This window comes from Strix uralensis, chromosome 16 (assembly GCF_047716275.1).
Source record: "Strix uralensis isolate ZFMK-TIS-50842 chromosome 16, bStrUra1, whole genome shotgun sequence".
Lineage (NCBI taxonomy): Eukaryota > Metazoa > Chordata > Aves > Strigiformes > Strigidae > Strix > Strix uralensis.
Genome location: NC_133987.1, coordinates 6,491,313 through 6,504,476, shown reverse-complemented (window position 1 = coordinate 6,504,476; position 13,164 = coordinate 6,491,313). Strand labels below are relative to the sequence as shown.

The window sequence follows — 13,164 nt, the reverse complement described above, 5'->3', positions numbered from 1 at the left end:
TAAAACCTCCTGGGTGACAAAATGTTCTCCCTTGGATTTGCCTTTTCTGAGTTAGACTGTGACTGCTATGACTTGTCCATATGGGAGAATTTATCAGCACAGTGTTGTTTAAACAGGTCACTGCGTTGGGATGATTGCCCTGATCTCCTCCTTTGACCCCAGTAAGGCAGTCGGTGCTGTATACCAAATCACACCGACATTCAGTCATTACCATAGGCAGAACTTGGACTGTAGCCTACTACTTGCCAAAGAGTTTTTATATTTTTTTAATTTCTCCAACGAATTTGGATGACTGAGGGGGGCTACCTTGTTCCTTGATTGGGGCTACCAGTTCCTTAATGGAGAATCTCAGGTATTAAAACACTGACATACTGGATGAATAACACCTGTTCACCAACACAAGAAATACAACATTTCTTAATAGCTGAGTCTTTGACACTCCCCCACCCAAAAAAGCCCCAGACGAAGAAACTAGCCAAAGAAGCTGAAAAAGCAGTGTTTTTCCAAACACCCATTAGTAGCTGAGCAGCTTTTCTCACCTGAAAGACAACTCATAACAGACAACCTCAATATTCAAAAAAAAAAAACCTTTTAAAGAACTATATAATACATACACATGAATTTGTCCTAATGCCAAAAAAACAATTGCTAAAAAAAAAAAGTGCACACTCCATTCATTTTATCAGCCTTAACTTAAAAATCTGAGAGAAGGGGCAGCTGAAAGTAGTGATTTCTTTCTCAACTTCTTTGTTAACACATATGCCTAAAGGCTCTATTATAGCGCGTTTGCTGTTTGTAAGAGACACAGAGAACACCAGCATGACAGTTCCTTAAATAAACTGTTGCAAATCACTTTTTAAAGCATTCCCCACAAAATGCAGAAAACCTATACCACAATACAAAGCAGAAGAACGTATTTGACCAGCAATACACTACGAGGAGGTAAGAGAGAGAAAGAGGAATATTCTACACATCCAGATGCAGTTTTACCACCCAGAACTGCAGGCAGCGCGGGATTACAATTTGACATCCCAGCTGCACAAAGTGTAGCAAGCTCCATCAAGAGTGAGAAGGTGTCCTGATCTGTGACTAGCTGCCCTGTTCAGGACTCAAAAGCATCCAGTAATTACAGGTGAGACTGAAAAAAACGTCTTTATGAAAAGTTATGGATGATCAGTGTGTCAGTGAGCTATATTTGAAATCTATCAGCTCTTGATGGCTAATTTTGTACTACATGAGTAAAGCAAGTTCTAATAACTCACTTGGGACTTCACTCCAGTACTTACAAGCTACGTGCTTTTCATATTCATAAAACAAAACTAATTGCCTTTCATGGATGAAATGTTCTAAGAATTTTTAATCCACGTCAGCTGCAAACTCTAAAAATCCATCCCCATATATTTAAAACTCCCCCTCCTACCCACTCACTTGTAACATGTTGTTTGCTGCAAACAAATGATAAGGCAAAGATAATCCATCAGGCTCCTACATTAGTATTATTTATATTTTTTTTTTACAGGTTACTCCTGAAGTCAATTGCCCACATTCTCACATGCTTAAAATAAACTGAAAATACTAATTACATTTAGTGAGGGGAAAAAAAGGCAAAATCTTTCATTCCTACAAAGAAAGCAGTTACAAGAACACGTTTACTCCTTAGCTGCAGCATGCTACAGCAGATTTTTAAGTAAATTTTCATACACAATAATTAAAATATGTTACAAATGAAAAGAAACAAATCTTGCAGTAGACTATTTCACGTGCACGTGCCCATGCCCAGCTCTCCTATATTTCTACAACTACGAAGGTGAGAGCTGTGTCCTCTGGAAAACCACAACTGAGCCACACATAGAAGTGAACCAGACAGTGAGGAGTCTGCAGCTTTTGAGGGCTGACAGCTCACGTTTTCTAGTGTGAAATGTTTCAGCTTGCTTTTTAACTTTGCAGCCTTCCCTCACACTGCTCTACAGGATGACAGCAGGCCGGTGCAGGAGGCAGCTAGCTCCCATCCCATTCAAACTCTCCAATACCTCCGCGGCTTCAAGATCAGCGTCTGGAATACACTAAGCGTTTTCACCACGGGAATTGGGGAGAGCTGGCTCCTGTTCCACTAGGTAACAGGAATCACTTTTGCCAATGTTGCTGTCATTGAAGGGCTCTATTGCCAGCTGCCCATTCCAACAAGCGAAGCTTGCTATGCCTGCAAAAGCTTAGCAGCTAAACACTTCCAATCTTCTCCGGAAACCTGAGTGCAAATCAGGCAACAATAATAACAAGATACACGTGTCCAATTCTGTCTTGTACAGGCCAAGAAATGCATATTTCTTGGTCTCAAATAAGCCTATTAAAAATTCTGCTCCATTTCTACAGTCCTGTTTCTATGTGCCACTGTCATATATAAGCCTGAAAAAGGCTGATAAATAGAAAAGGTAAATACCAGAGGCTTAGATCGAGTATGCAAACGCCTGTTTCTGAGACTGTCATTTTAATTTTCCTGTAAGTCCCCATTCACCAACGTGTATTATCTAGTCGTATGACTTTGTAAATTCTTCAGGTCAGGAACTGTCCCAACACATTTCACATTCCACTGCAATCGCCTATATTACATGATACTATTAGTGTGGTAAAATTAAAAACAATGTAAATGTATCAGGGGACTGCAGCATACTTTTGGAAAATAACTGTATTGGTCCTTGGACAGTTAGAACTCTAACTAGAACACAGATTTTGAGCAGAGCATACGAACAGTTTGGCTAATTTACCATATGCAGCAAGGAAGCAAACGCTAGCAAATGAGAAGGGCTGATCTAGTACATTCTGAAAACTGCAGAGTTTGGATCAGAAGGTAACTTTCCCAGCGTGAACATATACAGTTTTCTGGAATCTACAAAGAAGCAGCTCTCCGGTCTTTGCTGCTTACAGTTTGTTAATCAACAACACAGGAGAAGTCACAGGATGCCAAATAACAAATACAAATGTTAGTGTCACTGCTCCTGCACGGGAAAGCAATGAGTACCAGCAACGGCACTAGCCTGGCCTCGTTCACCAGTGGCCAACGCAACGACTAAGTTTCCCCAGCTCCAGCTGGGGTTAACCTCTCCTGGGCATTCCCTTACGTTTTCTGGGTGAATCAAGACTTTCTCAACTTCTTTTGGGTTTTACATTCATGTACACTGTGCACATCCTTCCTCTGAGCCCAGCAGCAGCGTCCTAAGCAACCAAGAGCACTATAATGATGTCTTTTATGAAAGGATGCCCTTTAGAGGTGTAAAGCTTGCCCGAGCGAGGCTGCACCATTTCAGCTCTCTCCTGGTGATCATCAACGGCCTGGGGATGATTCTGGAAACCAGCATGCAAACTGAGGTTTGCTTTAAGGGATGCTACACGTGAAATACCTCATCAGCTGCAACAACTCAAGGCCAGTACCCTTTAAGGAACCTGGTTGGAAGAGGGATTTTTCATTACTCGCTTGCTATGCCAAATCATTGGCATAGATGGGGATTTTAAAGGCAGTTTTAATTATAGCAGGTAAAACCCACACATGATCAAGCTGCAGTGTCAGAAAACCACCAGAACTGAACACTGACCCATTTGGGTTGTTTGTTGAACTTTAATCACTTTCCAAGTCTGACAGCTGCTCAAACTTAATTGCTCATTATGCTTGTAAATAAAAACTGATCTCACTCTCTGATTAGCCAACCATCTTATAGTTGCCATAACAACTTCTTGTCTAATAAGTGATTTCAGATTTACCATTATTTGTACTAGCAGAAAATTTCACAAAGGTCTGAGATCGCTCTTTTCACTAAAATACCCTTCTAATTAGAAGAACTGAAAATCAGTAGAGAAAGGGCAGCTCAAAGATAATGAAAAACCAAGCTATTTACTACAACAGCTTAAACATGAGATAAGGGTACCCCAAAACCAAACACATGCCAGCTCCTGCTTAACCCCTACTTTTCACTATCAATCATCTTATTATCATACCTATATTCCATAGCAACTGCTCAGAAAAATACCAGACAGCATTCAGGTAATAACTGGTCACAACATGGAGACCAATTTCAAGATTCACTCCAGATGAAATATTCCAGTCAAGTTTGCATATTTTCTCTCCTAATCTTAAATTAGGAACCAATTAACTGGCTAAATTCCTTAATACTCTGTTAACTGATAGGAGTGCTTTTTGGTGAACACTGAGGAGTTCAGATTCTTGACAGTGTCATATAAAAGAGGGAAAAACGTTTGTATTGAGCCCAACAGATGTTCATTGTACCAAGTGAAATGAAAGATGTTTTGGCAGGAAGAGTTACAACACACTATCTCATCTCTGGATCACCTCGGTCAAAAACTTACTTCAGGCTTGACTTTTTAGACAAGATTACTAATTAAAGCCTTACAGATGTCTGAAAAAAAAAAATCTGTACTTCAGTAAGTATTTGGTCATCACAGTTTAAGTAAAACACCTCTGTTAAAACATATGGACATATTTGTTAGTCTGAGAAGACAGTGTGATCAGAAGCTATAAAATAGTGCTCGCCTGTAGGCCTAGTACAGCATAAAGACCTTCCAAAATTTGCTAGCAAAGCTGCTGAAGCTTGCAATTCATTTAATCTGCTCAAGATAGCTTTTTGTGTGTACAGGCAAGGAAGGACGCCCTTTTCCTTCCAAAAGGAAAACAAATGCAGAAAGCTATAATTGAGACAAAACTAAAGTTAAAGAAAAGCCAGGAAATACCAGATTTTAAAAAGGGGCTTTTTCTGCATTTATTCAGCTATGCAAGAAATGAGATTTTTTTGATATTTGGGTCAAATACAAAGCTGGTCACACTTCTTGCAGTAGAAGTATTCCACGAAATTACAGAGGATGCAACATGTCCAAGTTAACAATATCCTCAACATTCCTGATTACATTTGGGACGTAACAAAGTCTTCCTTACCTTAAGAATAAGAAACCGATGCTCTGCAAAGTTCTTGGGGTTCAAACACAGTTTATAACATCAGTCTGTGCCTTCACTTTGTGTACGTTTTCTTTGATCTGAATTTGAACAAAGAATTTCTTCCCAAAGTAATCTAATCCAGAAGGCTTCTGAGGACCAGCTGGAGAACAGACTGGCTTTCTCTCAAAGAATAAACAGGCTTACAAACTAACCAAATTATTCAACGGGTTTCTTCTGAGTATCTTCTCCTTTTTGAGTCTCCTGATGCTCTCAGACTACGTTGCAAACACTGAGCTGCCAAAGGGTTTCTATCAATTGAGAGATACAGAACCACAGGTAAATAGCCTATACATAGCAGTGTTAGGAAATACCCAAACACAGACAGGGTATATACATACATGGGCTTTTTTCCTTCCCTAATCCTTGATTCTGAAATGAGTTTCTGAAATTATAGGGCCTACTTTATAATTCTGGCAGATATAGAACAATCATATTTAAATTTAAAGTCAATAACAGACTGGCTGAGTTTATTTGCATCTGTTCTTCTTCAGCAATGGAAAGAGTACCTACAGATTGGGAGATCTGGCTCCATGAGTTAGGTAGAGACATGTTTACCTGTAGCAAAGGACCTGCTCCTAGGGGAAGAGAGATCAAGCTATAGCAGAGCATTTAGACCAGTGTCTTTTTTGCTCAAGAATCATCCATTTTAAGAGAGCCTTTTCCCATTGATGATAACTGAAACAAATGAGCAAAGCAATCGGGGAGAACCGTCAGCAGGATGACTAAGCAAATACAGAAGACAAGCGCTGTCTATCCTAGAGCAGATTTTTATATTCAGCAACAGGTTTCTTTTACATAGAAAACTAATAATTTCCCAGGTGGATGCAAATGAGAAAATGGAAAACTAGTTCTGGATGATCTGTGCAGGCTCATCACACCAGACTTGGGGAGAAAACTGTGTGATGCAAGCTGGCCTTTCCAGTCCCTAACTTCTCAGGGCTCCTACAATGTTTCTTTCTCCCCTGTGTTCTCCAAATATTTATCCTTTTTATTGCCTATACATTGCACAGATTTTGAAACCAAAACACAAAGTGTGAAATGCTTTATTATTGTGAAATCATTTATTATTTATAATATGAAATACCAGATGACGAAGGACCAGATGACGAAAGACCAGAAATGCCAGGCCAACCCTGAGGAGCACCAGCCCCACAGGTACTATGCAGGGTCATTTCCCACGAAGGATCATATCACCAAAATTTCTGCAAAAACTGCTGCTGTTCCTCCACTGACCATTATCACCAAGGATACTACCAAACGCCTTCATCACCTTCAAACAATGCTTAATTAAAAACCCAATGTAGTTTACAAAGTCAAAGGGAAGTCTGACTAATTTAAGTCTGTTCTTAATTCAACCACGGAAAACATACAATACATTTTTTGGTGAAAATTGTTTTGGGTGAAATATGAAATCAGTTGGAAGGGTCTGTGGGGATTTTCTAACTGTGTTTTTAGTCAAGCATACTTTAAATATGCCGTTTAAAAATCTTCTGAGTACGTGAACAGAGCAACATCAAACTGGGAACGAGTTGTCCTCACAAGACAACCTCTCACATATAGGTTTATATTAGAAGCATATGGAATATACATTTAAGTGTACTGTGCTGGAAGAGATAAAACTGCATTACTCAGAAATACATGCTATAATACCTTCATGAACTACAATCTGCTTTTGTGCCTATAAAATAAATCCAGTCTTAGAAACCTAGTATTAAATGGTATTATACTAATTATCCAGCTTCACACATGTATGTAGTTTCTCCAAGTTGCCAGATTCATGACTCAGTATTTATTTGCTCCTTTAAAAGCAAGGACATCCATTTTCGTATTTCATGGATATTTTCCTTACTACATAATCCATTGTCATAAAGTGAAAGCAGATCCAAATAATCTTATAAAACTAAAAGCATTTTATCAGACTCTTTTTTTGCATGACTAGCACAATTCTATATGAACAGTGGGGGGCTGGATTTTAAATGACCAGCTGCGGGACTACCTACAAATGTACTTAAACTCTGAGGAGAGCACTTTTTATACCCTCTGTGGGAAAAGACAAAATTCATCTTTTTGATGCTGTGGGCATCTGATAGCAAGAAAAGTTACTGTTACCTTGTACTGAGAAAAGCTTCCCTTAGAACACAGCACAATACTTCTGTGGTTATGGGTAAACACAAGCATCTTTCTTAGGACTTTTTATTTTATTGTAATTCAATTAATGAAAAGAGAGATGATTCAGCCCCCAACAGCATGCTCCGAACACTAGTTTTATTGGTACCAGATCCTAAGATTACGGCGTGCACTTTAAACACTGACTTCTGGCATCAGGAAAAGGTTTGTCTTTAAAAAAATGTTTTACTTACAGCCCAGCAAAGTAGTAAGTTTACTCTGAAAGGAACTTTGGCAAATTGTGTATGTGGACAAGAAAGCCCGAGTTAATTCCTCCTGCAGGATTACCACGGGCTACTCGCTGTAATACATTTCTTTATTTCTACATGTAGGCATCAACTCATTTATTTAGGAACCATTTTTATTCTAAGACTCATAAAAATCTTAAGATATAAGAAACCTGAAGAAAGGTCTTAAGTGCTTCTTATGGGAAGGAAAATAAAAAAGTGTTATACACCCCCCAAGCTGAGGCATTTTATCATTTAAAATAAAAAAAAAGAGGGGGGAACAAAACAGCAGCTCTGGAAACAGACTCTGTCCACCATATTTATTATCAATTTAACAGCCTTGAATGGAAACTGCAAGTGCTTTGATAAAAATCAATTGAAAAGCTGTCTGCCTCACTGTTGCTTCAATAAAGTGCCTCTGTATCTTTTGCTGAAACCTTGTTTTTGTAGCCTCCTTAAACAATACTCCATATTAAATCACCGTACTGTTCCTTCTCTGAAAACAGACTCCAAGGCAAGTGCCCAGACCAGCACCCCTCATTCAAATCTCCCTTCAGTGGGGACGGGGGATGTAAATCAGCATCGTCTGATCAGCACCCCCACCCCCAGTTATGCGGGACACCTTAATTTCTACTATGCTGTTAAAAATTAACTTTCAGGTCTCTGTGTATGTAACTCAGGTGCTGGACCTCTCCCTGTAGGTCTTTGGCTCCGAGTCAAGCAGACTCCAGGCTGTGTCAAGAACGGCTGACTTCAGCAGCACACACAGCCCTGACCAGAGCTCTTACCAAAATGGACCCCGACACTCCTGTCCATCACCCTGTGAGGAGCCCATTTCACACATCACTGCCCCCACTCAGCCCTTCGCACCTGAGGGAGCTGGGGGGGAGCAGCAGCAAGACTTGGTTTGGATTTAAACAAATAAACACTCTCCTGAAAGCCTTTGTAAAGTCTCCACAGTAGAAAAAAAAAACCAAACAACCTACAAAATGTAACTGGTTTTACTGTGTCCTCATGTGTAAGCCTTATGGCCTATATCAAATAAGCAGAAAGAGCACAAAAAGTCACCAGTACTCCACATTCTTGTAATTCAATCAGCTTTAATCATCTAAGATGTTTTCGCTAACCTACGGTAAGGGTATTTGTTCTAATAACCTTGAATAGAGTGGTGACACTTTAAAGATGGCTCCCTTGAACAAAGAAAGATAAAAACACAATTTATGGCAGGATGTTGAATCTCAAGGCAAGTTCCCACTATTGTAAATTGCAGCTTTTTCCCCCAGGTCAGCCTCTCTCCAGATAGCAAGGACTCTCTCTTCGCCATTTTACGACACATCTTCCTGCGCTTCTCCTCCTCGCCGGTCAAGAGTATTCTTCAAAATAGTCCTCCTCTAAGGATCTAGTCTGTCATATTTACAGTATTAACTGGGAAAAATAAACAGTTTGGTCCTAAGAAATGGGCCAACACCCAATGCCACAAAGGATCTTGTCAGCCCCCACACACTTGGCAGCCTGCAAAACCCGCAACACCCAACTGAACCTTCTAGACTCTTGCCAACTTTCACAAAGACCTTCTCTGGGGCTGGTGGCACGACCACCCCTCAGCTGGCCAGAGCCACGCAGCACAAGCTGTCAGTGAAAGCCCTGGTGTCCCCGGGGCTCCCCATCCAGCATTGCCAACGGCTGCTGGATTCACTGGTTGTTGGACTCACCGCTGAGCACGCAGGTGTTAAAAACAACAGCAACACGTCAGCCTCCACACACAGCCCCTGCTCAGGGATCTTCCCAAGGAGGCCTGCTAGGAAGCACTGACCACCAAAAGTGACATTGTGAAGGGTTGAAGGGACCATGAAGACTTCTTCCAAGTCCCGTGGGATGCTGAAAAGCATCGCTTGCTCACGAAGCCTCTGAGAAGTAATGGATTCTACCACATAATCCTGGGTAAGATTTTTATCTCATATGTAAGATAAATGGTGCAATTACCTCCCTTCACTGCAACCTCCGGGTAAAAAGCAACATGGAATGAACAAAACGGTTTTTAATTTCAAGAATCTCCTAAGCACAGCACAGCAGCTGACTGCCTTCCACACAACTGTTGAAAACCACCTACTCCGCTCAGGAAAGGACCTCGCTACAGACGTAAGGACAGTTTAGTGTCCACAGGTCAATTAAACTATTAAAGAAAAATTAAGTGAGGTTTGTAATTAGTAGCTATGGTGATGGCTTACACAGTTTTTGTTGTGTGACTGCTAGAAACTAAATAGAGGCTACCATATAAGCCAGTCCAAAAATCAGGTAGGTTTCAGTGTTGAGGAACCTGGCTGCCATTTAAACTGGCACTTTAGATACAGGAGACTCTATCTATCTCCATTACAAATCCTCTGAGCTCATCCTAGCATTACTTTCCCATATTAAGCAAAAGAGTTAACATAAAAAGCCTGTCTAGCTTCAGACATTATCCAGATAAAGAGAAGGAAAAAAGAGAAAATCCCTTGTATTACCTCTCTCAGCTCTCCCCAAACCTTCCCTGACATCTTTGTTCTTTCAAACCTGGCATTTATCTGAAGACATTGTCTAGCCCTAATTAAATCTTCATGTGAACCACTGCTACTTCCTGGCAGAGAACGTGCATTCTTGGTGTGCTGATGGACCTACATAATTTTCTGCACTTCTCCCTTATGGTGAGTGTTAGGCCTTGCTTGAAAACATCACAACTGTGTTCAACACAATATGTTTAAACAGAAATACAAAATTATTCAGTTTCTTTTAAAGAATGAAGAGAAACATAAGTGAAAATTATATTCCACAAGCTCATTGAAAAAAAAACCTGTGGAAACACTGGGCAAATAGCACCGTCTGAGAACAAGGCATGCTTTTGTTTTACTGTTGTCTCAGAAAGAGATAACTGGCAGTGATATGAGAAGCAGAAAAAATTTCCTTCCAAAATAAAACCTGCAGCTATCTCTTCCCCCTGGGGATAAAAAAAACATTCTTAAAGTGAAGCTGAATTTTGCTTTAAGGAAAGTTGCATTATAAGCCCCTCACACACACCGAACCTTATCTGACGAAAGCAGCTCCTTTAGAGCTTTGTGTTCAAAGCCTCTAAGTTGGCAGCGACTGCTCATTCACGGAGAGCAAGGGGATGAAAGAGCTATGAAAACCTTTGCGCTCCAGAGTTAGAAAGCAGAAGGCTAGAAAAGCAGATTTTACTGCTAACGCCCCCCAACAATTCTTAAGTCTTAAGAAAGCCCCTTTAAACCACTTACTGATGCTAAAAGAAGCTGACAATAAAGAGATGAGAAATTATTGCCTTCCCTTAACAACACGCATTGTAGAAGACTTGTCCAAGCAGCACAGCAGCCAGCTGTCTGAGCAGATGTGGTCAGATGGCCAAACACAACAAAGCAAATTCACTTTAAAATCATGTTTAACTTTCTGTGTTCTCGTCATTATCCTCAAACTCTCAGCACTTCTCTCCCTAACCAGAAGAAATAAACACCCCAGATGGCTAAAGGAAAACAGCAAGCTATACATATGCTCCATATAGTCTGACAAAGCAAGAGTCCAGCCATCTTCAAAGCACAGCGCGAGACTCAGCCATTGAAGGGCCAATTACAAGGGGGTGTCTGCACGTGTGGGTGAGGAGACGGCTATAACAGAACTTCTGGGGTTTGAGGCCACGACCAGGTACTCTGCAAATTTTTTCCACTTTAATTTCTGAAGACACAAGTCTTCCATCATTCCATAAATTGATGTAGAATAGCTATAGACTATACATAGCTATACAGTATACTATATATATTACCCCTAAATAAGGCATTATAATTACTGCTGCTTATGAAACAAATCAAGGAAACTACGCGCATAGTTTCACTGGAGAGGGATGCTAGAGCAAGTGCTTTCAGCTGAACATCGCCTTAGCTTCTGGGACCGTACACCACGGTCCCCACTCTGCAGGAACCTGAGCCAGTCTGTTGTTCTTTCCCATCGCAATGTGAGAGATCTTATATTTCTTCAGGGCCTAAGAGAAGAAAGCAGGAGGCAATGACAGCCCACCCAACCGTGGGCAAGTTATCAAACTCCGCAGAAGTGGTGCCCAGGCTTTCTCCCATGGCAACCCAGACCAAAACCAGACTTGCCACAGTTGAGAGTGAACACATCTGTGGGAGGGAGGGAGGGAGTAGACACAGCAACCCAGGAAGGCCTTGGCTAGCCGCACAGTGAAAGCGCACTCAAAATAACCTGCTAATGTCACCAAAGCATGAACAAAACCACAATTCAAGCTCCGGGCTGAAAACTCTAAACCACATCAACCTCCCTGCACATGCACAGGCCCAGAGAGGTTTCAGCACTTTGGGGAAAAGGTGGCTGAACAACAGGGTTGCTCTGTAACAAGGTGCTCACTCACATGCAGGAAAAGGAGCTGGGGGATGCAACAACTTTCCTTCATTCATCAACCGTCTTGAAGTGGAGTCACTTGCCTCATGGCAAAGTGCCTGCCCAAAGCCACCACTACCCCACAACCCTCTGCTGCCCACAGAGCCCCCCACGATGCACACTAACCCCCAGAGACCCCCACTAAGGCCTACAGCACCCACCAAACTCGACAGCCCACCACCACCTCCAGAGCCCCATCAACCCTGAAATCCCTGCTACCCTCAGAGGCCCTCTCATACCTCCAGAGCCCCCCACCAGCCCCCACAGATGCCTCACCACCTCCAGAGCCCTCTATTAACCCTCAGAGATCCCCTCAACCCCCAAACACCTTCACTAAGCCTCACACCTCCCCCCATTAGCTCCAGAGCCCCCCGCGGGCCCTCACAGCCCCCCCACAGCCCCTCACCGGCCCCCAGAGCCCACTGCTGTCTCCACAGCCTGGAGCCCCCAACCCCTTCCCGAGGCCCCACGGGCTCTCCAGGCCCCCCTGGAGCCCCCCGCACCCCCCGGTAGCCTTACCGAGGCTCTGCCCCACCGGGGTGCTGAACGGGTTCCCCAGCAGAAACTCCATCTTGGGATGACAACAAACAGCGGCCCGGCGGCCCCCCCCTCCCCCACCCCGTCCTGACTGGCAGCGTCATCCACCAACGGCAGCTTGTTCTGCCAAGAGCGGCCCGCCTTCTTGCAGCCGACTGGACAATGGCTGGACGCCACGTGGAATCATAGGCTAAGGAGCGTGCCCATCACTGTCAAGCGAGGGGCCCGCCCCCGCGGTAGTCCCGGCCCTTTCCACGCCCTTCGGTTGATGGACAGCAGGGACACCGCTATTGCCATTCTCCATTGGGCAACGGCCAAACCATTCTCTAATGTTACTGGGCAAGACAAACGCCAATCATGCGGGCTTCCTCCCGCCCCGAGGGCACGATACCAGCGTTGATTGGCTGACACGGATTTCTCGCGCTCTGATTAGCAGCCAGCCTTCCCACCCACTCGCTGACCATTGGCGGCTGAGCCTGTCACGTGGCCTCCCTTAGCAACGCGCCTGGGCTTCCTTAGCAACCGGGGCCGAGGCGCAGGTGGGGCCGGGCCTGGAGCCTTGGGGGTCGGGGGTGGGGGGGAAGAGGCTTGAGGGGCCGGGATCCGGGCCTGGGTGGGTCTCGGGGGGAAGGCGGCAGCTCACCTGGGTCAGAGCCACCCCGACAGGCACAGACAGGGTCCCCGTCCTGGGCCCTGCAGGGCCGGGGGGTGTCGGCGACGTGGCGGCACTGCCGAGGCCTCCTCGGTCCATACTGAGCACAGCCACAGAGAGGTGTAGTTTGTTAATTAAAAGCCATG

At 43.3% G+C, this 13,164-nt stretch overlaps 1 protein-coding gene across 5 annotated transcripts in view; it reads right to left on the bottom strand.

Annotated features, from left to right (window-relative positions):
• The window catches only part of TOM1L2 (target of myb1 like 2 membrane trafficking protein), a 58,655-nt gene extending 46,222 nt beyond the window's left edge, over positions 1–12,433 (bottom strand). For 4 of the 5 annotated variants that reach the window (XM_074886657.1, XM_074886658.1, XM_074886660.1 and 1 more), the window contains exon 1: positions 12,349–12,433. In XM_074886657.1, the coding sequence (XP_074742758.1) occupies positions 12,349–12,400 (52 nt within the window). In that variant the 5' untranslated portion in view covers positions 12,401–12,433. Of the gene's footprint in view, positions 1–4,939; positions 5,031–12,348 lie in introns of those variants that run through there. The other variant, XM_074886659.1, reaches the window with a different exon arrangement.
• Between the last annotated feature and the right edge of the window lie 731 nt (positions 12,434–13,164).